This window comes from Trichoderma virens, assembly GCF_000170995.1.
Source record: "Trichoderma virens Gv29-8 chromosome Unknown TRIVIscaffold_1, whole genome shotgun sequence".
Lineage (NCBI taxonomy): Eukaryota > Fungi > Ascomycota > Sordariomycetes > Hypocreales > Hypocreaceae > Trichoderma > Trichoderma virens.
Window position 1 is genome coordinate 1,637,341 of NW_014013748.1, and position 23,845 is coordinate 1,661,185.

General features: G+C 51.6%; 8 protein-coding genes across 8 annotated transcripts; 5 read left to right on the top strand and 3 right to left on the bottom strand.

The window, feature by feature from the left end:
* Window positions 1-7,251: 7,251 nt before the first annotated feature.
* On the top strand, window positions 7,252-8,427 carry TRIVIDRAFT_197114 (uncharacterized protein; the record flags this gene model as incomplete). Its single annotated transcript, XM_014105986.1, has 3 exons — window positions 7,252-7,353; window positions 7,411-7,870; window positions 8,108-8,427. The coding sequence occupies 3 exons, from the start codon at window positions 7,252-7,254 to the stop codon at window positions 8,425-8,427; spliced, it is 882 nt and encodes a 293-aa protein (XP_013961461.1).
* Window positions 8,428-9,435: 1,008 nt separating this feature from the next.
* TRIVIDRAFT_140226 (uncharacterized protein) lies at window positions 9,436-11,126 on the top strand (the record flags this gene model as incomplete). Its single annotated transcript, XM_014105987.1, has 5 exons — window positions 9,436-9,754; window positions 9,803-10,257; window positions 10,307-10,360; window positions 10,420-10,593; window positions 10,653-11,126. 5 exons carry the CDS (start codon window positions 9,436-9,438, stop codon window positions 11,124-11,126), a joined length of 1,476 nt encoding a protein of 491 aa, XP_013961462.1.
* A 2,217-nt stretch (window positions 11,127-13,343) lies between these two features.
* TRIVIDRAFT_215090 (uncharacterized protein) lies at window positions 13,344-14,209 on the top strand (the record flags this gene model as incomplete). The annotated part of the gene is made up of 1 exon (XM_014105988.1): window positions 13,344-14,209. One exon carries the CDS (start codon window positions 13,407-13,409, stop codon window positions 13,632-13,634), a length of 228 nt encoding a protein of 75 aa, XP_013961463.1.
* Window positions 14,210-14,578: 369 nt separating this feature from the next.
* Window positions 14,579-15,361, bottom strand: TRIVIDRAFT_63022 (uncharacterized protein; the record flags this gene model as incomplete). The annotated part of the gene is made up of 3 exons (XM_014105989.1): window positions 14,579-14,696; window positions 14,951-15,115; window positions 15,306-15,361. 3 exons carry the CDS (start codon window positions 15,359-15,361, stop codon window positions 14,579-14,581), a joined length of 339 nt encoding a protein of 112 aa, XP_013961464.1.
* Window positions 15,362-15,942: 581 nt separating this feature from the next.
* Window positions 15,943-18,361, top strand: TRIVIDRAFT_34661 (uncharacterized protein; the record flags this gene model as incomplete). The annotated part of the gene is made up of 2 exons (XM_014105990.1): window positions 15,943-16,074; window positions 16,166-18,361. The coding sequence occupies 2 exons, from the start codon at window positions 15,943-15,945 to the stop codon at window positions 18,359-18,361; spliced, it is 2,328 nt and encodes a 775-aa protein (XP_013961465.1).
* Window positions 18,362-18,850: 489 nt separating this feature from the next.
* TRIVIDRAFT_91924 (uncharacterized protein) lies at window positions 18,851-19,634 on the bottom strand (the record flags this gene model as incomplete). The annotated part of the gene is made up of 2 exons (XM_014105991.1): window positions 18,851-19,172; window positions 19,368-19,634. 2 exons carry the CDS (start codon window positions 19,468-19,470, stop codon window positions 18,973-18,975), a joined length of 303 nt encoding a protein of 100 aa, XP_013961466.1.
* Window positions 19,635-19,902: 268 nt separating this feature from the next.
* TRIVIDRAFT_63025 (uncharacterized protein) lies at window positions 19,903-20,592 on the top strand (the record flags this gene model as incomplete). The annotated part of the gene is made up of 2 exons (XM_014105992.1): window positions 19,903-20,097; window positions 20,194-20,592. 2 exons carry the CDS (start codon window positions 19,903-19,905, stop codon window positions 20,590-20,592), a joined length of 594 nt encoding a protein of 197 aa, XP_013961467.1.
* Window positions 20,593-20,688: 96 nt separating this feature from the next.
* On the bottom strand, window positions 20,689-22,973 carry TRIVIDRAFT_185456 (uncharacterized protein; the record flags this gene model as incomplete). The annotated part of the gene is made up of 7 exons (XM_014105993.1): window positions 20,689-20,994; window positions 21,078-21,309; window positions 21,379-22,150; window positions 22,245-22,275; window positions 22,403-22,458; window positions 22,647-22,677; window positions 22,805-22,973. The coding sequence occupies 6 exons, from the start codon at window positions 22,809-22,811 to the stop codon at window positions 21,079-21,081; spliced, it is 1,128 nt and encodes a 375-aa protein (XP_013961468.1).
* Between the last annotated feature and the right edge of the window lie 872 nt (window positions 22,974-23,845).

The window sequence follows — 23,845 nt, forward strand, 5'->3', positions numbered from 1 at the left end:
CCCTCAAAATGGAAACGAGTTAAACGTTTATAGGCGGTGGGAAAGCCGAGCACACTGCACGGAACCTAGCAATTCAAGTGACTTCAGTTCATGCGCAACAATTAAACCCCGTAGCTACCAGGGTGAGATGAACCCTGTCTGCCATGTACCTGCGCATGTAGAATGGCCGCCATGATACGAGGAAGCAGAGCACAACAAATTTAGCAGCCTGACAGATATTGATCTCCCACCGGCAGCGCGCCCAGGTCATTTGGTAGGCGAGCATCCGGGAAATGACAGGTCTACTCTTCTCTCTACATGCGCCGGTATTGCCTCAAAGTAGTAACTGTAGCATCGGTATGGGCCATTCGTGTGACTGTGGGTTTTGCGCCGTTTTCTGGGAAATATTCTTACTCACACCCCTCCTCCATTCTTCGTTGTCTCTTGTCTCTTGTCTCTTTTGACCCTGAAATGATGCGATTTGGCTGTTTGATGGACGCGGGATGAAGGCCAGTCTGGCAGCTGCCCGTGGTGGTGGATATGTACATGTACCTAACCTAAACCAGAACCTGATTTCAACGTATCGAATCAAAACCTAGAGCAACAAGGGCTATTGCTCCTTGTATTTCATAAGAATCTACTCCATACTCCATACCTAACTTTTGAATGTATGTGCAGAGTGACAACAAGTACTGAACCAAAGATAACTCTCGTCATATACCGGTGCAACACACCATACCTACTTCTGCGTCACTGTGGCGTCTGTCAGAATTCACCAAATGGTTACAGCACATGGCTCCAAATGCAGGTCAAGTTACGGAGTACATGCACTCCTCCTTGCAATCAAACCCCCAGGTAATCATCACCAGGTTTGAAGAAAGCAAGTCTCTGTGATGGCGATATGCAAGCTACCTATGGTGGCCTAGGACCAGGTACCTGGGCCTCCTTCTCCCGGGATTTTTGTGTTCATCAGAGTTTCGTGGTAGGAATCTCGTCTCTCACACCAGCGTGGTGGTTTATCTCCGACCTTCTTAACCAGCTACCCTACCCAAAGTCCTGGGACCGGTTATTTACTTGGGATAGTCTCCGTGATTCCCAGATTCCTAGGCTAAAGCCGCTCAGAATGCGGCCGGCATCCGTACCTAGCAACCGACCATCACGGAATACTACCTCAAGTCCTCCGTTGAACAGCAAGCATCTACATGTGGTAAGGAGCCTTTTGTCTTGGGGGGCGTATCTTCTCTCGCCGCTCCCAAAACCCGCATACCGTGTCCCTGGACCCTCTCAGGCACTTCTATCGCATATCATCTTTTTCGGGCTCCTCAGCTTCTGTCCCGTGGTCCCCGGAGGCTTGGCCCACCCTGGGTGGGAAATACATGGGACATCAGCCACTCATTCGATGTTATCCCGCTGCTCGAAGTCGAAGCTCCAGTGCATACTGTGCAGGACGCGGTTTGCAGTCGGCGAGCTTGTGATTGAGGGCGCGCAATAGTCGTGCAAGTCCCTGTCCTGAGATTAGCGCTACGGATCGCAGACAACAGGCGTCTCACAGCACTGGCCCCTTCTGTGCAGCTGAAAGTGCCCCCCGCATCGTTCATCCTTAGCGGCCCAGCGACAGCCGAGACAATTACGGCAACGATTCAGCGGGTTGATAGCTTCAATGCGCCAACTTCGCTCGCACCGCTCTCGGTTCCATGTTGGTTTAATGCTCCCGTCCTTTGCCTACTGAAGCCGTGACATTCCCGCCATGATTGGCCTAGTATTATTACTATCAGATCCTAAAGCCAATTGCGGCTGCTGTCACTTTTCACGGAGAGGCAGCCTGTCCCTGACTCTTCTCGTCTCTCTCCGTCTCGTCTCTCTCCGTCTCGTCTCTCTCCGTCTCTCTCCCCTCTCTCTACCGCCTGGCCTCGTCCTGCCTGGTTGATATCAACACCAATGAGGTTACTACCTCCCACGCGATACACTCGGCTACTACTATTGGCTTGGCTGGCTCTCAGCTATGAGATTCATGCCGTGTCTTGAGAGATTACTCGCAGTCCTTCTCACTGCTCCAAATCCCACGACATCAATACGCACCAGGACCCATGCAAAGCGCGTCAGATGCATGCATCTACCAACCAATGAGGCTACGATGGGACTGGCTGAAAGAGGCCCCCAGATTGATGCCATCATGCCTGCTCTATGACATCTCAAATAGATTAAAATGCTACCTTTAGCTGCCAGCCAACTCGTATACATAGCCAATGTAGACCCCTACTGACCCCCCTTCTGCTCGAATCCTCGCAGCTGCAGGAGGTTGGGCTGCCGTCATGTAACTCCGTCTAGGTAGTTGGTCTAGCTTCCTGAACCAAAGAATCGGTTACTGCTAGTGGTGCCCGGATGAGAGAGCCTCATCTCCCCGGTGCTGGTGCTCTGCTGCTCTAAACTATCCTTGGTAAAGCACTGTTGTCTCTCCTAATTCAATTTTCTTTGTCTCGGATCCAGCAACACCCGTGCCATCATGCTGTTAGCTCGGCAGCCTTTGACCCGAGGGTACGGCTCGCTGTTAGTCACCAGCACAGGTGATATCATCTTGTGGCCTGTGTCATGTGTACTTCGAAATGAGGCGCACAACCGAGAGCCACAACGAATTTGAAAACGGGAACGGAAGGAGATTAACGGGGAGCCCATTGTGCTCATTCAACCATTGTGCCCATACAGACCGTAATGAGACATGTACCGAGTATTGTCTTATTTGTAGACGAATAGGCGGCTCTAAGGAGGAGGAGTCGATGACGATGAATGACGATGATGTATGTTTCCGCCCTCACTATGTCTGCCGCATTTCAATGCGAGATTGATGCAGAGCAGTCAGTGCGTACCGTCCAACCATGTGAGACAGCCTCACTTGTGCGGGATTTGCAGCTAAATGGTTTCGTGTCTAGCGGGTAGATCAGTCAATCATTCCGTCAGTGCGGCCGAGCGGGGACGTACAAGTAGACCTGAGACCAACACACCTCCGTGGGCCGACACAGCCAAAGCAAAGAAGACGAGAGCAATCCAATGAACTTCTTGAAACAGGCGGATTACGAAAAGAGTAGCAGTCACCTATTTCTGTGGCTCAGCTGCAGGCGATAAGTCAGATTTTGCAAGCGGGATGAGGGGCCTTGATCTTGCTCCTTACTGCATGTGCGAGTCCTCGTCACCCTCCAGATAATGCCCTTTTCTAGAGTAGTAACCGGCTTTGAAGCTGCTTTCCATGCTGTACTTTTTTTTTTGGGGAGCTGGCCTCACTTGTGAATCCAGTCCAGTCAGTGCCGGCGGCTAGAGATAGACGCAGTAGCGATGCGGTCTGCCTTATAGTAGTCTAAGCTACACGCATATTGATTACATGTATGCTTTATATCTTATGTAGCATCTCAAAGTGCTTCTAGCTGTCTGGCTGTAGCTACTAGTCATTGGCACCCACTACCCTGTAGGGCATAATAGGACATAATAACATTGACGTTGCAGGGAATGCCCCGTTGTTGCTAGCAAAAACAAATTGTGGGATGGACAGACGTCGTGAAACTGGTTCAGCAACAACAAAGGGGGATCCTCCAGCCTTCGGAACTCGGGAACAGGGACCGCTCATCCTCCAGACCCAACGTTGTAACCCTGCGTAACACAATATGGGTATATGCAGTCTTGACAGCCCTGTTGATTCGGGCACCCGGCTGGCATGTCGCATTTTTCTTCAGTGCGTGACCTGCAGCATAGCCATACCCATATTCAGTGTCACTGTAGGAGCGGCTGAAGCTGAAGCGTCTATGCCGCAAGTCTTGTTAAGGAGGAGGGGGGTGACTTGGGAAAATAATCTTGCCAGGCTGGAAGTTGCGGCGAGAGAAGAGAACATAATACTGCTTATAACGAGCTGGGAGGTTGAGGTAGAGGGCGTGCACGTGCGTAATACAGCATGCGTCTACTCAATGTCCTTGTCATCAAGTCAGCACGGACATGCATGTATATACGAGTACACATGCACGCGATATCTGATAACGAATTCAGTAGGACAAACAGGTAGCAGAAATATTCTGGAGCAACCTAATCAGCTTGTAGCTACAGTGTTAGACTCATCAAAGCTTTAGTAGACGCCCTATCAGCAAGAGATATCAGAGGCCACTTAGAATTGTCGCTGCGGCTCCATCGCTGCTTGCCTCCGGTGTTGGAGCGGCTTTTACTCTCATTTTAACTGCTTGATTCGCTGGTCCTATTGGACCATTTCTCATTTTTGGAAGATCAAACCTCATCTACGTTGGGAATGCTGGCAGTGGGTATGATACGCCGTTTGTCACATAACAACACGCACTGTCCGCCTCGAAGCAGGTGAGGCAGCATCCAATCAGCGGCCTCACCCTGGAGAAGAAAAAGAAAAGGGGCCATTGAATATCAGACTACAGCACAACAGGTCGGAGTTTTGCATTCGTCTAAACGGAGGACACTGACCAGGTACTGCTCCTGGTCTTCCGTACTTGCTGGGAGCGACTGTTGCAACGTCTTGTTGCTTTGCCCCTAGGTCGCAGCTCTTCATTTGGACGCCACCATAGACCTGCTGTCTACTGGCTTGGGCATAAGCTCCGAGCATGCTCTGCACTAACAAAGCTCGGATGGAAGTCATCTTTCAGGGAATCATGGCTGCCATAGGCACTTTGTGAACCGTGCTTGACAACGTTCGGCTTATTTTGAGTGGCACCTCAGGCTGGCGAGAGAAAGAAAAAAAAAAAACCGGCTCTCCTCGCTGCGGCAGCAGGTGAGTGCGGTGGAAAGAACATCCCAGAGTCTTTGATGTCGCTATTATTACTTGGCAACCTTGCGAGTTGGCCACTCTCAACAAGGAGAAGGACGACTCCCCCCTTTTCTCATCGCCACCGCAGCAATACCAGGCCCTATACGTACCGTCCTAACGAACAAATCAGCGCGCTTGTAACAGTAACTGGACAAAATCGAGCTGTTAGAGAAAACTGAAAACAGAGCCCCATGCTCTGCTTCACCCTCTGATCCGCAAGACCAAACAAGCTGAAAAGCAGAGAGCCAAAGGAGCCTTGGTCCTTGCATGTGCCCTTGCAGATGCAGTCATGTTGCTCACTCGGGGTATCATGGCCACGAAGCCGCTCTGTAACTGAGCTACTGCGGCAGCGCCTTTGCGGGACGTGGATGAGGCACATTGCTCAGAAATGACAACGACTGCTACCGCACACGGTGTGGACGGAGTACGAGTACGTACTTGTATGGGTTCTCTCCCACCCTTGGTTTGAAGAGGCACGCCTCGTGACATGGCTGGCCAACCGGGTGCAATCCCCTGGCTAGGATCTCTGCACCCTTGTCACGGACACCCCTGGCGTTGGGTGATGTTCACAGATTGATCGTGTCCCAAGAAATCGGAACTCCTGCCTGTCCCCTTGCTCGCTGGTCACCACGACTTTGTGCAACCCTCGTGAGATTGTGCGTGTCGCATAAACGAACGCGTTAGTTTGTGTGTCCGGCACTTGGCACTCTGAGCGAGATGCACACGGAGGCATATCTAGCTTGGTGCCTCGTTTGGGCCCTCCCTGCGTGTGTAATAAAAGGGATAATATCGCTGTGAAATTATGGCGATGGATTTCTATTAATAGTCAATACACGTACTCGTACAGTACGACGTACAATTCAGGTTGTCGCAGCGTGAGGACATCCGGAATTGTGTACGGAGTGCGGAGTAATGTAAAAGTGGCATCCACCAGCCCGGGCACATCCAGCCAATACAGGTACTCGTATGCCGACGATGATGAAAGGTGACGAGGCTTTTCATTGACAACCCGAAATGACGGTGGGCATGCTTCGCACCCAACATTGCACGCATGGTTATTACGGTTTGGAGTGAGAAGCATGCACCGTTACTGTACCTAATACTCATACAGGACGCTGGTACCCGTACTGGCAAATACGCTCATCTTGGGGGATAGGATGTGGCGCCTGCAATGAATCTGAAGTGCTTCCCGTACGTGCATGAAGCGAAACGCTGATGGCCATGACTGGACATCCGTGGGCTCTTGGGTGTTGGAGCTAGAAGTCGAGTGAGGGGGGGAGGGTGTGAAGAAACTATGCCAGAAAGATTGAGAAAAGAACCCTAGCCCAAAGTGGTCATCAAGAGGCCGTGGACGAATCAAACACGAGAATTTGCCAAATATTACCCAATCCGGACTGCTGCGGGTTGCCCTCGAGACAGATGGTAGGCTCTTGGTTTCAATCCCAGCAGTTGCTTCACGTGCATGGTACGGACATGTACCGAACACCGCTAGGTACATGAGCTGGGAACTTTGGCAAGACGGCCTTATCCACCTAGACCAAGGCGCTTGTTGGCTTTCCATGACAATGACAATACAACATCTGTCCCCTCCTCATCAATACGTCCAAAATGCGAGATGAAGCCCTCCGGCAATTGGGGGGTCCGCCGGTTAAATCCGCCCGGAGCGGGATCACTGGACGGCCGACCATCCAGGGCTCACGGGTCAGGACACACGCACAGGCACGGGGGGTACAGGCATACTTTGATGACATTAGGTTAAGGTAGTTTCCTTGGCAGTGTCACGAAGTGCTCGACGGTAATAATACAGTACAGTAGTTGCATCTTGGTCCCCTGGGAAATGGCTGTGCGAAATACGCCTCCAGCTTTTTCCTGAGCGGCAACCGAGCTGGAAGCTTGCCGCGCCACTAGTAGACGATCACCGGCTCCGCCTTTAGGGCCGGTACGTGCAAGGCGCATCCAATGTCTTGCGCTCCAAATGACTTGAGATAGATCTGGGTAGCTGCTTTCGTCGTCTTCATGGTGCTGAATCGGAGCATGTATGTTGACTGACGGCTTCAAACTCATGGCCGCGAGCTGCAGTCAACAGCGACGGTATGTATACATGTATATGTTGGCTTGCCTGGGTATGCGGCTGATTTTCAAGTGTGGAATTAAGCAAGGACGAGGATGATATTGATATTGGCAAAGTTCTTACATCTATAGATGTACAGGCAGGTTTAGGCGGTACGAAGCATGGATCCGTTAGTACTATATAGGCACTCATGGAGTCCCTGGTAGAAGACAGGCAAAGAATCATCTTCAGCTGCCTACTGGGACTGCTTTTCTTTCTTAGGCGCCGACGTAATCTCCACGACCACTATCTGTCCAAGTAACATGTAATATTCAAAACCAATTCATGGATGTGCTCTTCAATACTCCCTACCTACCGACCTCACTGCCAATACACCTCAACGCCCCTTTGCACAATGCCTTGGTACCTGTGCTCAGGTGGATTGGGCTCCAGTCATACCGTTACTGTACGAGTACAGTCCTACCTTACTGTTGCAATTTTCACATGTACCGTACGAGTATGTAAATACCCCGTAGATGGCAGGATTTCCATGTCGCTCTCTCGTTGTTTTTAGCCCCTAGATAGGCTGTCATCTCAGGGATCCCCTGGCCTCCCGAAATGGTACAATGACCCCTCGCGGTTGCTCAACCCACCGCCTCCAGGTCGCACCTGCACCCGCGCTACGCCAACGCCCAGCGCACCTGCCGTGGACGCTCAACCCGTCAAATCAGATATTGCAGCTCTCAAGCCACCCCCTCTAAGCCTCTACGCGCACTCCCGCGTCTGCTCTCCACTGGTCATTTCCAGTCCTTGCAAAACCCCCCTGTTGGACAACCGCCTCTCCTCTTCATCCCACTTCAAAGCTCGAACCCGGGCAGCTTCGCCCTCTTTCTGGGAGACCCGCGGTTCGCAGAATCAACTTTCTGGAGAAAAAAAAAAGGAAGAGAGAAAACAGAAGAAAAAGGGAAGGAAAAAGGGAAGAAAACTGTGTGCAAAAGCGAATCATGAAGCAGCCGCATCTCAAACGACAGTCGGTATGTTTTCAACGCCTGGATCCAACACTTGCCTGTCCTTCTGTCCGCCTGGGAGCTTCTTGCTCTAACCCCCACGGCTCCGTGGGCATCATCAAGTTGGGACCCAGAAGACTTCACACCCACACGTTGAGAACCCTCCCCCAGCTAGTCTCACCATCTCCCCTCCTCTCCCGGTGGCAATGGGCGGATAACCAGTGGCAGTTTGCAATTGCAGTCGAGAACTCACATCACCCACAGCAAGTGGCCAACTCGCCGTCTCGACATGTCTCGGCTTACACAGAAGCGACGGACTATTGCATCCGGCCAGCTGCCGTCTTCTTCAGACATACATGCGACTATCGCTTTACCCGAGGCCTACTGCGTGCCGAAAATCTACTGCTGCGTGTGTGAGAGCCGCAGTACTCGTACAGGTCCAACTGAGAGCCCGTGCCAAGGGTCCGAGCCTTACTGCTAGGAAGCTTAAGCGACTGTGGATATGCTCATATGAAGCGCTTCGTACACAGGTCACGTTGCTGCGGAAAACTCCATTTGCCTGTGCTGTATTTGGCCCGATGTGAGGAGCCCGCCGGCGATGCCACTATCCTGGTTGGCAAGGAGGCAAGAGTCCTGTGAGGACGAACCAACACCCTGGTACCAAACATAGCCTCTCTATTCTCTCTTCCCTTTACGAGCCCCCTTGTTCGGCTGCTCTCTGTCATCTCTTCTGGTTCTCTGTTGCTTGCTCCAAGTTGGCAGAATCATGGCCTTGCTTCGCTAGCCCTCAAAAGGCTCAGTCTTGGGCCCCCATTCCAACCCTGTCCTGCCTTGACACACCCCTCTCCCCTCTCCTCCAACTTTTGCATCTCATCACTCAGCTAAACGGGGGATCCTGTTTTAGCTTCCATTTTAGAAGGGGGCGTGTGAACAAGTCCTAGTCGCCTAGGTACTGCTTTGGCTTGCTCTTACCCGTCTTCCCGGCGCAAAGCCCGCATATACCTGCACTCTATCGGTACTTGATGCTCATCACTTGTCAACTTTTGCACTTGAATCGTCTCTGCAGCTTTGGCCTTAGCCTTTTCTTTCCGCTCACCCTTGTAGGGAACTGAAAACATGCTGTGTGCCTGGCTTCTTGCCCCATCCCAGAGACTAGGTCCCAGTCACATCTCGAATATGGCTACATACATGTCCGCCCAAGATCTCCGGCTCACAGTACCAGGCGATTGGGCTTCCACACAACCCCAGTAACCCACTTGCCTGGTAGATTGCTTCTCATGCCAATTATATATCATATCACTCTCCCAAGATCTCCCCAACCCAGGTCCCCAGTATATAACCCCCTCCACCACCGCCTTCCAGAACGCCCTCTACTTCTCCTATCTCCTAGACAGAGACCCTTATTCTTTATCTTGGCCTATTGATCGGCTACAATAAGCTTTTATGGTGGAGGATTCTCATCAATACCTGCCATCGTCCCTTCAACTACTTTAGTCTTTCCAAGACGCTTGTATCTTTCGTCCCCTCAGCTTCCTCGGTTTGATCAGCCCTTATCAAACTTGTAGTGTGGGAACAGATACCGGCCTGCAAACATGGCTCTCGCAGCTCAACAGCAGACCCAGGGCAACTGGACTCGTTGGCCTCAGCAGATTCCACAAAGTTTTCCCATTATGAGCTCATCTGAATTCATGCCATATGACCCTAGAGTCCAAGCTAGCAGTCAGATGCAGCGCCAGATGTCTTCCCAGTACCTGATGGACTCGAATTATAACCAGCCCCCAATGCCAACCGACTCGTCTCCTCAGTACCAACATCCTAGCGCATTTTCCTACATGGCATATCAGAGTCCGCCGCCATCAACACCACTTGGTTCTCCGTTCAAGACCGAATTTCCCGAGCATCAACTTGCTCGTATGACAAACCCTACGGTCGATCGACGCTATTCCCAGCCAATGAGAGGTTATCAACCTTACTCTCCTATATCGAGGAGGGGATCAGTTTCCTCGACTGCTACCAGGTCTTCTACGGGCCCCGGCACTCCCAGCTCTGCCGCTTCGAGTCCTGACTCTCTAAGCCCTGCCACTCCAGCCCCCTTGGTTGCGAGTCAAGTCATCAACTCCAAGACCCTTATTTATAATGAGACGATTCGTCCAGCCGACAAAATCGACTTCAGAACCGAAGTTGACGAGCTCATGAAAGCCATTCAGAAGACACAGACTACCGATGAGTGTCAGCAAACTCTCACACCTGTGCAGACACCAAAAGCTGGTGCATCGGATGCCCCCGTACTCCGCACTCAAGGTGGGAAGCCTAAAAAGCTGTGGTTCTGTGACGGACCCAACTGTGGCAAAGCCTTTGTCCAGAAAACCCACCGCGATATTCATCGGCGTACTCACACCGGCCAAAGGCCATACGTATGTGCCTAACTCCCTCTTCAAACGCAATATGACTAATAGTGTATAGGTCTGCGACAAGCCAAACTGTGGTCTTACTTTTTCGCAGCGCGGAAATCTCAAAGTAAACACTACCCGCGAATCCCTCTCCAGTTGCTTTCATACTAACTCGTACTTTTATAGACTCACATACGCCGTCATACGGGCGAAAAGCCATTCGCTTGTAAAAAATGCGGCAAATCCTTTGCTCAGAGAGGAAATCTTCGCTCTCATGAAGAGACTCATAAGGGTCTCAAGCCGTTTATTTGCCGACTTGACGATTGCAATAAATCGTTTTCCCAGCTGGGCAACATGAAGGTGGGCAATCTAGGACGATTTATACATCAATAGGCCAGTCTAACAAATGGGATTTATAGACTCACCAAAACAACTTTCACAAATCAACGCTCCAAAAACTCACCCAGATGTTTGCGCAATTCTCTGAGAGTAGCGAGGTGCCTGACAACTACCACGACCTGTTCGAATACTTTCAGCAGCACTACAAGAATAGCAACAAAGGGATAAAGGGCCGAGGCAAGACTCGCGCCGTGGCCGCTCGCGGGCCTCAAGATGCTGCTTATGGAAATGCTAAGTCTCCGGTAACTACACAACCCAAGACTCCTGCTACAGTCCAGATGGCTCAGATGGTTATGCCAGCTCAAGACCTAAGGATGCCCCATGGTAGACCTCCACCATACGTCACACCTCAGGGATCCGTCAGTACTTTGAACCTTGTGCTGCGCAATCCCATTGCGTCTTTTGATCACTATGGACCAACATCTCCTCCGACCATCTACGAGATGGGTCTCTCCAAATGGGGACCTGAAAACGCCTATACCAAGAATCATTAAAACGTGATATTTCGTTTTATTATGATGATTTTACGATACAGCTAAGAGACAACTGCTACCAAGAATAAGGATACGATTCCAATGATCGGCGCTCGAACAATGGTACAAACAAGGGATACAACATTATTACCGTTATATACGGCAAAAAAGAAATATTTTGTGTAATATATGTATAAAACATATATATATTACGGATCTGCATTGGGTGGATTAGTCTGATATAGAACAACAACAAAAGTCGGCACAGATGTTGGCGGCAGCACAACAGCAGCTTCGAGTTGTTTTGTGGCGCAACCAACTGTTGGAATTAGGGTTATATGGATAAAATCAAGCTTTAGGATGGCTTGAAGCGTTTTCTGTAAGAGATTGGGAAAGGTATTTTGAATTTGTCGGCCACGCAGATACCTTTGCAATGTATCACTATACATTGCTATCGTTTGGGAGGCTTTTGTTTTGTCTTTTCTTCTTCTTCTTCTTCTTCTTCTTCTCTTTTTTCGGTTCTCGCTCAAAGGAGGTTTTTTTGTTTTTGTTTTTTGGGTGTGTGTGTGTGTGTGTGTGTGTGTGTGTATGTGTGTGTTTTCGCTACGTTACGAGGCATCAACCTCGTGGGCATATACACATATTGTTGGTGAGGGGCTTTGCTTTGTCTTCAATTTAGTACTTGGATTTGATATTGGCATTGGATGTTTCATGGATGGGCCTGTGATGATATGGTGAGGTACTGGGTATGCCTCTTCGCAAGAAGAGGGCAGTCATAGAAGGAAACAACGGTGGACTTCTTTTTGCAGCACAAGTTTTGGTCAATTTTTATTTACTTGTTTTGTTTATTTCATTGTGTATTTTCTTATGAAATTGTCATTCTAGAAACGCTCTGGCTTGAAACATGACAACATACTGGGCAGGCAGCTTCTCATTTTTTACCCTCTTTTGGTACCTTCGACGTGGTGATGCTTGTCCCTTCATTATGATACAGAAGAAAGTACCTACAGGGATGATGTCGCCGAGCTAATGGCAACGCTGCGGTTGTATCTTCAGGCTGGGGGTGCATGTCACGGGATGCCTTCCCGGCGTTCCTAGTTCCAATCGAGATGAGACGACACGCCCATCCTTGCATTCCCTACACAAATCCGGGGGTGTGTGTGTTGGGGATGGAGGGGATATCACATCGATATACGAACCCACGCATCGCATCACCTTTTTCGGCCATGCGGAGTGATCTGTAACAATCGTGGGAACTGCTGGAGAAATCCGGTTTGCTCCCCTTGCATTCGACGTGGCGACTTGGCGAGGCGCAAGGCGTAGAATACGGGGGGGGGGAGCGTGTAGCTGTGGTTTGATAGGTAGATCTTCCTGTAGGGGAGAGAGAGCTCACGTTCTCTCGATTTGAGGAGCTCGTTTGTTGACGAGCTGGACTCGAGTTCCTTGCGTCTTTATCTCATATTACCTACCTTCTTGGGAAGACTGAGACATGCAGTATCATCAACATGCAGTATCATCATTATGATTATTTTATCGCATGTCTCGCATCGTTCTCGTTATTAGCATGAGTGCTCAACTAATCGCGCAGTGTGATCCAGAGCACACCCATACGAGTCCCAGCAACCCGGATCTAACTCCCCAGTCAGATCCTTAAAAGAGTCCCTCATCTCAGCCGCAGAGGCTAGGGAATAACTAATAGATTGGACAAAAATGAAAAGAAACGCAGCTAAAACTGCGTCGCGCACCCAAAGACCTACTGTCCTTTGTAGCACCCCCCTGCTGTCTGCGGGCGCACGGGTGGGTTTTCTTGCTGGAAACCCCTCGAGCGGCTGAACCTGAGAGAATGGAACCAAGGCCCAACATTGCTCTCATTCGCTGCATCGAGCTGGGGAGGGGTAGGGGTCGGAAACCTGGGATGGAAGGATCTGAGTGCATATAATGTACCTGTTGGGTTGTATTGGGTTGTATTGGGATGTGATAGAATGGTTGTAATAATGACATGGGCAAATGTCGAGAGAAGGGAGACCCAACAGGAATAGCCGGATTGGTCGCCGACCATTCTTCATTGTTCTGGGTCTGAATGTCACCAAGCCCATAAAAAGGGTCACACCCAGCCAAAAGCCCGCAAGACTCGGTATGCCGCAGAAATAAAAAATATTAATAATAATATATAAAAAAAAGTGAGGCAGCTGAGATGGTGGGGGGGGGGGGGGGGGGGGGGGGGGGGGGGGTCGGAGGATCCAATGTGAAAACAACTGACGAGATGCCATTTGTGTGCACGTGTGTATAGCGACAGGGAACATGGCTGTAAAGCGACCACACCAAGTTCTGTATGCTGGCCGGTGGATGGACGACTCTTCTCGGATTGCACATGCTAGCACGAAGAACGGCCCCCAAATTTTCATTGGCGACGAGGGTGAATACGCTGAGCGGCCCAACAGCATCCAAACCGAAACAGAGAACCCAGAGCCAAGGGCTGCGGTTGTGGATTCCCAGGACCATGGCTCGTATACTCTGACGATACAGTAACGGAGAAATGGAGGTGGCGCCCGTAGATGCAGCTCTGTTGTACGCATTCGACACATTGCCGAAGATGAACGTCCATCGGGAATATTACACGTCGAAAACCTGGCGCAGGCATCGTTGCAGCCGAGTATCAGCTAGTGCTTTGGTGCATGACCTCTTTGGCTGGCGCCCTCCAGCCTTTGGTTTTCACCGCTCAATGCTGAAGAGTTGTTAACCTGATAGAGCTGCATCAAGGATGCTGTAGCAAAGGTGTGATTTGCTAGCATTGTCAAATATCAGCACGAACAAGTACTCGATGACAACTATATGCATTACATAGCTCACCGCCATGACCACATGAACAACCCAAGTTGCAAGATGAGAGATGAGAGATTATAGGACTCAACACTCGGTCACGGTGATTTGAGAGGATGGGACAAGCAAGACGGTGTGTGTATACGAGCACATACAGCTTTGCTAGAGCTAGAATATGCGCCTCGCTTATGAATTTGGAAAGCTTCGCGAGCGAGACAACAACGCTAGCATCGTGGTTTGAATAGAAAATAATGCGTACAGTAGGATTGGGTATCAAAGGGGGGTCTGTCAATCGAAAGACCGGCTCTTTCAAATCTCTCAGGGAACCTCTCCTCGATCTGCACCCCTCGCATTTGTGTAGGTGGCGGACAAAACTGGGGCTGCCGAAAGAACGCCTCGAATCTCGACAACGATTCATGCGAAGCCTGACAGCCAGTGACGGATGGGGGTATAAAATTTGTTGGCCGTACGGTGCATAGCGAGCTGAGCCCTCCCCAGCTGAGCTACCCATCGTCACATCGTGGAATTAGCCACCAGCTGCTGCACATTTCATGCAGGGAGTACTTCGTACACTACTGCTTTTGGAGGCGATGCTCTAACAATAGAAATGGACACACGTCCAGTACGGACAAGCCAAAGCCCAGGTTGAGGCTTTAGCCGCCATGCAGGGTCGATACAAAGAGGATATTGTCGCCGTTCTTCAGCTCATATTCTTCTTCTCCCTCTAGCTCCCAGTCCGCATCATTAATGAGTACTAGGATACCTGGCCGTCTGTTGAAATTAGCACAAGTTTGCCACTAGCTGCAATGAAATGAAGTGTCGTTGTTCGCCATTCGTCGTGAAGGCTCTATGATAGGCCAGGGTTGGTACAGGAGGCATTCATAACAAACAACCCTGAGTCATGAATCTCATACTGTGCCAGCTGTATAGCCGAACAAGTAGGAGGACCGGGGGAGGAGGACTCCAACAAACACTGGCTACTGATACAAACACAAACGCACGTGGAGGAGGGAGATGAGACATACAGATGATCCTGCAGGACAAAAAGCTCCTTACGCGTGTCCTTCATGACATTCTCGCAAAGATGATGTATCAAAAACGCAATGGTGGAAGGGTTGCCATCCTTGTCCTCGGCAGGCAGAGTGAGCGAGTGTTGGCGTTGGTCCGAGAAGAGCATCTCGAGGCCTCCTCTGTATAGCACGGTTAGCCTGCTATTCACATGTATGAATATCCGGATAAGGAAATGAAAGGAGGTGAGAATCCGCCGAGGCTGGCAGCAGAATCACCATCACGGCGTCTCAACAATGGTCCGGCTGGAGGGAGGGAAAAGGATATGTGACAAGAGTGCTTTAGGCGCATAAAAGGGAGGTGGAGGCTTACGAAAACTCCACGTCTAGGGAGAGATGCGCGGCAGCATCGTCGGGGGTAGAAGCCATTGCGACGAGGCTCGATCCAGCGGACTGTGACTGTTCACGGAGATCGAGAGTTGGTTGTGATAGCGTCTATTAGCAGACGGATCTGATACTGGAAGGCGGGACGGAGACAGGCGCGGCGTATCATTAGCCCTTGCTCCGGCCTAGCCCGTCTGACACCAGCCCTAAATTGCAGCGACCAACAAGCGCTGTAACGAAGTGCTGTTAGAATGTCTCTAGCAGCTGTAACAGGCACTCTTGTCGTGTGGTGTCTCAAACTAGTAGTTTCAAGTACACTCAGATGTCTGTATATCTGCTCAAGATAATTCATTTTATGAGGTAGTAAATTTACATAGTCATCTCAAAGTAAGAGCTACATGTAATCATCCTCAAACTCAAATTACAGAATACAGCAACCCTATAGCTGTGCAACATTCCACGAAGCCTTTGCTCTGCCTTAGTAGCCCCGTACCGTGCAAGCGCCAAAAACCACCCAGAAAAAAAAAGTTCTTGTCACACAACCTTGTCACGTGGATCCATCTTCCGCCGATGAATCTCAGTCTCAGTCAAGTCCACACATTAGAGGGCAGAAACATCTTGGTGATATGAGCTCAAAGGACTTGACGGTAGAGCATCTCGCTGCCGGTGCGAACAGACAGACTGCCGTTGCAGACTGGAGTCGGACGGGGCTGCTGGCTTATGGAGCAGATTGCAATATCGCTCTGTGGCGCCCAGCTGTGAGTTTTACCATGATATCATGCTTTTACCAATATATTTTTCTTCTTCTCTCTTTAGAGACATGTGTCTGACCCGGGTTATCTGCTCTAGGCCAACCCCCCTAGAGGTGTATTTAGACTCTTGAATGGGCACAAGGAGACTGTCAAGGCCCTGTCATTTCTTCCAGAGCTGGACAATGACCCCTCGACGTATTTCATCAGTGGCTCAGATGACAAGACCATAGCTGTCTGGAAGTCTACCGATGATAGGCAAGACTTTAAGCTACTTCAGACGGCAACTGAACACACTGGGCCAATAAACTGCGTTGCCGCCTTGCGAGTTGCTGCTGACCAGCCGAAATGGATTGTTGCAACTGGAGCAGCAGATGCGACTATTAGGATATGGAGCTTTGAGAATGATCAGCTGCAACTAGTCCAGACCATCAACACAGCGCCAAAATACTTCCCTCTATCACTTTCACTCAGCACTCTCGGCGCTGATAATGACGCTTATATTCTCGCCTCAGCCGGCACGAGGGATGTCGTCCAGATTCTCACGGCCGAGGCGAAGGCAGACAGCATTCAGTTCCAGCTTCAGGCAACGCTCAGTGGCCATGAAGGCTGGCTGAGATCCCTAAGCTTTTCAAGGGAAACCAATAGCCTAGATAGCGATTTGCTTCTTGCATCAGCCAGCCAGGACAAGTACATCAGAATCTGGAGGGTTCACCAGGGCAAAGAACTCCCCGCCCTGGCTGTCGAAGGCTCAGACCCATCAAGCGGTGCCTTTATGCCGGGAAAATCCCCGTCAAACAAAGCACACTGGCTCAAGGCCTCTGGCAAAGACTTTTCCGTTACGTTCGAGGCGTTGCTGCTGGGCCACGAAGACTGGATTTACAGCGCAAAGTGGCATTCCCATGCCGATGGCAAGCTGCAACTCCTGTCTGCTTCTGCGGACAATTCGCTGGCTATCTGGGAGGCCGACCCCAGCTCCGGTATTTGGGTCAGCATGGTGAGGCTTGGAGAGATCAGCAGAGAAAAGGGCGCAACAACGGCAACAGGAAGCACTGGCGGCTTCTGGACTGGTCTCTGGTCTCCTGATGGAAAGTCGGTGGCCTGCCTGGGTAGAACCGGAAGTTGGAGAAGGTGGGAGTATGACGTCTCGGAAGATATCTGGCGGCCTTGCGTTGCCATCTCTGGCCACACAAAAGCCGTCACCGGCATCTCCTGGTCTAAAGACGGTGGCTTCCTTCTCTCTACAAGCTCAGATCAGACGACTCGACTTCACATGAAGTGGAAAAGCTCTGGTACATGGCACGAGATGTCTCGCCCTCAGATCCACGGCTACGATCTCAACTGCATCGACTCGCTGGGCTCCTCCCAGTTTGTGTCTGGCGCTGACGAGAAGCTCATGAGAGTCTTCAGCGAGCCCAAAGCCGTGGCCACCATGCTTAGTCGCCTCGGGGGCATCGACGGAGCAAACATTGCAGACATGCCCGACGCCGCCAACATGCCCGTGCTGGGCCTCTCGAACAAGGCCATCGACGCCCTAGACGACGACCAAGAAATCCAACCCATAGACGACCGCGACCGAGACGCCATCGACCCGGCCTCCATCGTCAAGAAATCATATCTGGACATCGACCATCCGCCCTTTGAAGAAACCCTCTCCCGGCACACCCTCTGGCCCGAAACGGAGAAGCTCTACGGCCACGGCTACGAAATCTCGTGCCTTGCCGCCAGCCACGACGGCAAGCTCGTAGCCAGCGCCTGCAAGGCCAGCTCCGTCAACCACGCCGTCATCCGCATCTTCGAGACGGACAAGTGGACCGAACTCAGACCCCCGCTGGCAGCCCACTCTCTGACGGCCACACGGCTGCGCTTCTCCTCCGACGACAAGTATCTGCTGAGCGTCGGCCGCGATCGCCAATGGGCTGTCTTCGAGCGAGGCGTCGGAGAAGACGGCGCCACCCAATACCAGCTGCTGCAGTCCAACGCAAAGGGCCACTCTAGAATGATCCTCGATGCCGCATGGGCTCCTTCCGCGGCTCCTCTGTTCGCCACGGCCGGCCGAGACAAGCAAATCAGAGTCTGGTCTCTGTCGAAGCCAGAGGGCGAGGACACCAAGGCCCAGTTCGTGCAAGTTTCCGCTTTGGCTTCTGACGGCCCAGTCACGTCGGTCGACTTCCTGACACAGCCTGTCGGAGATAGATACATCCTCGCGGTTGGCACCGAGAGCGGGCGGGTTAGCCTGTGTATGGTGGCTAAAGATGGCTCCTCTGTCTCAGAGCTGCCGACGTCTTCTGAGTAAGTTGTTTGCCCTTTTTGAACGTGACTCGCTCGAGATTTCCCAACTAACAATCATGAATAGTCTGGTTCTTCCCAAGACGGTGCTGCAACTGGCATGGCGGCCGGTAGACAAGGAAGAAAAGGAAAGCAAGTATGAACTTGCTGTTGCAGGAGAGGATAGTTCATTGAGGCTGTATAGCTTTGGAGAGGAATACTTCAAGGAGCAGAAACAATCATAGGCTCCAAAAAATACACTTGGATTGAATACCGTACATTCACATTTCCGTCAAAAATAAACAGCCCAGACATTCTATCGCCATGTAAAGCGTTGTATTGTTACCAATTATTAATTCGTAGTACTTCTAGGAGCGTATTATTATCTATGTACCATCGTTAAACCGTGAAGGCTGGCCATTCTATTAGGCTTCCTCAGAAATCGACCTGCCCAACGCCGGATAAAAAAACACGTCGAAACAAACTGCATCACCCAGAGCCTCTCCCCACACTCTCCATATTACGTCGAATGGTCCAATTCGCCAGGTAGCTTATCGGTTCCTTCTCTCTGGGGTCTCAGTATTTCGTATCCATAACTTCATAAGAGCCTCGGCCCATCAGTCTTTTTTTTTCTCCACCTCACAGCTCCCTGACAATCGCTCCAGCGTCCTTACCAGCCCCCAGAGCGCTGCCCAGGACGTCCCGCGCGGATGCCGCGATATCAATAGTCTCGCCGTGGATGTAGTACCACGCGCGGCCGGCCAGAATGGAGATGTGATGCGGGAGGTACAGAATTATGGCGATGGAGGTCAGGCTGAAGAGCAAGAAGACGATTGAATCTAAGGTCGTGGAAAAAAAGAAGTTCTTGTTAGCAGCGTGCTTTGATAATTCTGGGCAATGGTGTTGTGGCGGGATTGCCGGAATCGATCATTCCACATGGTTCATTCCCAAAAGGGGGGCACGAGACAGCGGAATCGTCGACGAGAGGGAACGAAGAAAGAGGGAGGCGGTGATGGGCAGGGAAAGCAACATACAATAAGCAAACTTCTCGATTGGCGAAAACAGATAAGTGCCAAACGTCACATCGATCTGGAGCATCTTCCGCTGCAACACGCCCTTGATGTTTTGCGACGCCATGTCGAATTGAGATGCTTTCTTCCACCTAGCAGATATACCGGAATTCCTCTGTGAAGCCTGTATCTGGTCGCAATGCGAAAGTTGTTTCGTAGTTTTTATTGCCTGGTGATGTTGCCTTCGGATCGTAAGGTGCTGTTCGGAGAGATGCTTAAGTTTCGTCTTGGGTTGGAATGGTGATGAAAAGGGAAAAAGGCGTGGCCCAAAATTGCACGTCTCGGTTGATGTCGCCGCATGTGCTTTCCGTGCTGGCTGCTAGCTTTTCAGCGCTGTTTATAGCAGGTGCACGCCACAAGCCACGCCGAAACCAGTGCGGCCCAGGCTAGTTGCTCACTTTAGTGGCTTAAACTCCACCGTATTTGGCCGTATGTTCATTTGGAGCATCATCACGGCAACCTCACGTCTCCGTACAATAAACACGCTCTTCCTCTAGCCATGTTCCGCTTCACCCATTCTTTCCTCACAGCCTCCATCTCAATTGCTTTCCCAACTAGAATCATACTAAAGCCTCCCTTCTTCAGCACCCTCGGCGCCCTCTCAAAGAGCCTCCCACCCCGTCCAAAACCCCCACCAGATTCCGAGATTGAAGAATCATACCTCAAAGGCAGCGGCCCCGGCGGCCAAAAGATCGTACGTACACTCTCTTTGGAGTACAGGAAACCCCCATCTTCTCTTCATTATCCATGGAAGCAACAGCGCCTAAAAAACGTTACACATCTTCTCTAGAACAAAACGAATTCCGCCGTCCAACTAAAGCACATCCCCACTGGCATCGTCGTCAAATCCCAGGCCACTCGATCCCGTAGCCAAAACCGCAAGCTGGCTCGGGAAATACTAGCGCAGCGGGTTGACGAATTCATCAATGGCGACCAGAGCCGCTCAGCGGTGGTCGGGGCGATAAAGAAGAAGAAGGCAGACAGCGCATCCAAAAAGAGTCGACGAAAGTACAGGCTGTTAGAAGAGGAAAAGGCTGGTGCCGAAGCTGCCGCCGACATTGAAAATAGCCCGATAGAGATTCCCGAGCCGAGTAGCGACACAAGACAAGACACAAGCAGCCATACCAGCAACCCGACTGCCGGTAGCAGTACCCAATCTGGGCACGAGCCTCAGCGCGGAAGCGTATAGCAGTCAATTGCACAGAACCTGTTGGGCTGCATACAAACGAATATAACTACGAGATGCATGTGCCATAATACTGGTAAGCGGGGACGCCTGACAAATCATTGTCACAATGTTCCATTCAACATGTCTAAGACCGGAAAGCGAATAAATATTTGTATCAACCTAAGCTTCTAGCCCCTAGACTCGCGTTACGCATCCAGCCCAGCTGCCATACACGAGCCGTTGTATCCTCATCAGAGAAAAGCCAACGCCCACCCCCTTGACCCTGTCAAAAACTTTTCGTAAATATGAGACTCGATCGCAATACGTGCGAAGCCATGGAAGCACTGCATGATTCGCCGCCTCCATGAGCTTGGCATTGATTGGCGAAGGATGTGAGGTATTGTCTTTGACCTCGCGTAGCTTCTAAACAGTTCGCGTTAGCTCGTTGTCTTCCGAAAATCATGTGGCAGCCGCCATCTGCGTTCGTCGTTGGGAACAAAGCTTACCTTAGAAGCACTTGCGGTGGACGATGGAGGGACCGCTCTCGTCGTACTCCTGCTTGGAGATCCACATCTGCTGGAAGGTGGACAGGGAGGCCAGAATGGAACCACCGATCCAGACGGAGTACTTTCGCTCGGGAGGAGCAATGATCTTGACCTTCATGGTAGAAGGAGCAAGAGCAGTGATCTCCTTCTGCATACGGTCGGAGAGACCGGGGTACATGGTGGTACCACCAGACTGGAGTAGAGAATGCAATTAGCGCCACCGTACAAAACTTGATGCTGTGTGAAAGGATGGGAAACATACCATGACAATGTTGCCGTACAGGTCCTTTCGGACGTCGACATCGCACTTCATGATGGAGTTGAAAGTGGTGACGTGGATACCACCGCTCTCAAGACCAAGGACAGAAGGCTGGAACAGAGCCTCAGGAGCACGGAATCGCTCGTTGCCGATGGTGATGACCTGACCGTCGGGAAGCTCGTAGGACTTCTCCAAGCTGGAGCTCTGGGCAGCGGTCTGGATCTCCTGCTCGAAGTCGAGGGCGACGTAGCAGAGCTTCTCCTTGATATCACGAACGATTTCTCGCTCGGCGGTGGTGGAGAAGGTGTAACCACGCTCAGCCAGGATCTTCATCAGGTAGTCGGTAAGATCACGACCAGCCATGTCAACACGAGCAATGGCGTGAGGAAGAGCGAAACCCTCGTAGATGGGGACAACGTGGGTAACACCGTCACCGGAGTCGAGCACGATACCGGTGGTACGACCGGAAGCGTACAGGGACAGAACGGCCTGGATGGAGACATAGAAGGCGGGGGCGTTGAAGGTCTCGAAGACGATCTGGGTCATCTTCTCACGGTTGGACTTGGGGTTGATGGGGGCCTCGGTGAGCAGGACGGGGTGCTCCTCGGGAGCAACACGCAGCTCATTGTAGAAGGTGTGGTGCCAGATCTTCTCCATGTCGTCCCAGTTGGTGACAACACCGTGCTCGATGGGGTATCTCAGCGTCAAGATACCACGCTTGGACTGAGCCTCATCACCGACGTAGGAGTCCTTCTGACCCATACCGATCATGATACTGCGCACAAGATTCGGTCAGATCCAGCGCCCTCAAAAAAATCACGACTGAAAATGAACCAGCTGATACGCGAGCCTAGATTGAAACAACTTACCCATGGTGACGGGGTCTTCCGACAATGGAGGCTGTTGGCGTTGTTAGCGAGCTGTCATTGTGAAGCAAACGTCGCGGGTGGCGCGAACGCCCAACCGCCCCAAAGCGTATAGCTATGGTGGGCAGTTGGTAAGGGGAGAGCAGAAGTGGGGTACTCACGGAAAACAGCTCGGGGAGCGTCATCACCGGCGAAACCGGCCTTGCACATACCAGAACTGCACAGGTGTCAGCTATTGGGATTCAGGAAGGGCAAAAGGATGGCCGCGTGATGGAGTTGGAGATGCAATTTATCATTGTTCTAGCGCGGCATGGCTGGCTCCAGTGATGCCTCCTGGACCGCAGACAAGATTGCCAGAGAGGAGGATATGATGTCGGTGAGACAATGGCGGGGGAGGAACCTTACCCATTGTCGATGACGAGGGCAGCAACTTCTTCTGTAGAGCAGCAAAAGCAAACGTTAGCCAAGTCGTGTCAAGCGTCAAACGCATCCTCGCGATGCTTCAATCCATTGGCCTTGGCACCAGGTGGCTGGACGCGATGCTTGGGAGCAGGTGCACGTACCCTCCATTGTGACTGATTAATGTATGAAGCTGATGAAAAACTTGAAGAGAGACAAAGAAGAAGCTCGCGCGATCCCAGGATCTCGAGGGTTAGCTTGAAGGGGAAGAAAGAGGTCGAAGTGAGGAAATATTAAGGTGACACGCAGTCGAAAGCTGGCGATTGGGGGGTGGGTGCTGTTGAAGAAGTAGAAAGAGTGGAGGGGGAGGAAAGGAGGGAAGTAAGTATCTCCGCTGCCACGATGGGCAAAGAGTTGTGGGCGGGACAATTGCGTGGTGGAGCAGCCTGTGTGGGAGGCGGCGAACCAGGGCGAGACCGCCTTAGCTCAAAGTACTCCATGCCCGGGCCTAGGTACCGGCGGCGCTTCGTTCTCTGTGCGAGGAACCTTGCGCGGGCCACGGAGTACCGGCGCGGCCGCCCAACAGGGGATGGCAGCGCTGCCTGCCGCTTTAAGCGATTGGCTCATGGCGGTGGCTGTGGCTGGGGCTACAAAGTACTCGTACGCATCAGCGTGCCACTAACGTCTTCCTCACGCTTCTCCATCGACCTCCTTTAGGTCTCCTTTAGGTCCCCTTAGGTCCCCTTAGGCGGTACAGTAAGGTATCTGCCCAGTGGGGAGGGGAGGGGCTGCACCGCCAGATCAACGCCATCGTCACCTTTTGCCCCCAGCTGTGTCGAGCTGCAACTTGCTCCATTGCCTGTAAGCACATCCACCGCCAATTGCATTGGTGCTAGCTGGAGGATAAAGACCGCCTGATCGCTCACCAGCAGTTGAAGTTGAGCTACCATCCGGGCATGGGGATTGACGCCGGGTTGAGCTAGTCGAGGCAACGAGATACAGCACAAAGCAACGCATGTACGCGTCCCAGTACGCAATCCACCAAGGCTGAGAATCCAAGAGCAAAACTTCGCCGCCTTGCCTTGTCTCAAACCGCCAGGCTCCGAGATTCCGCACATAGACTACACGCCAGGAATGGGATTGATGCTCTGGGAGGGGCACTTTTGTGAGGCTCTCCCGAGTGACGGGCCCCCCTTCTGTGGTTG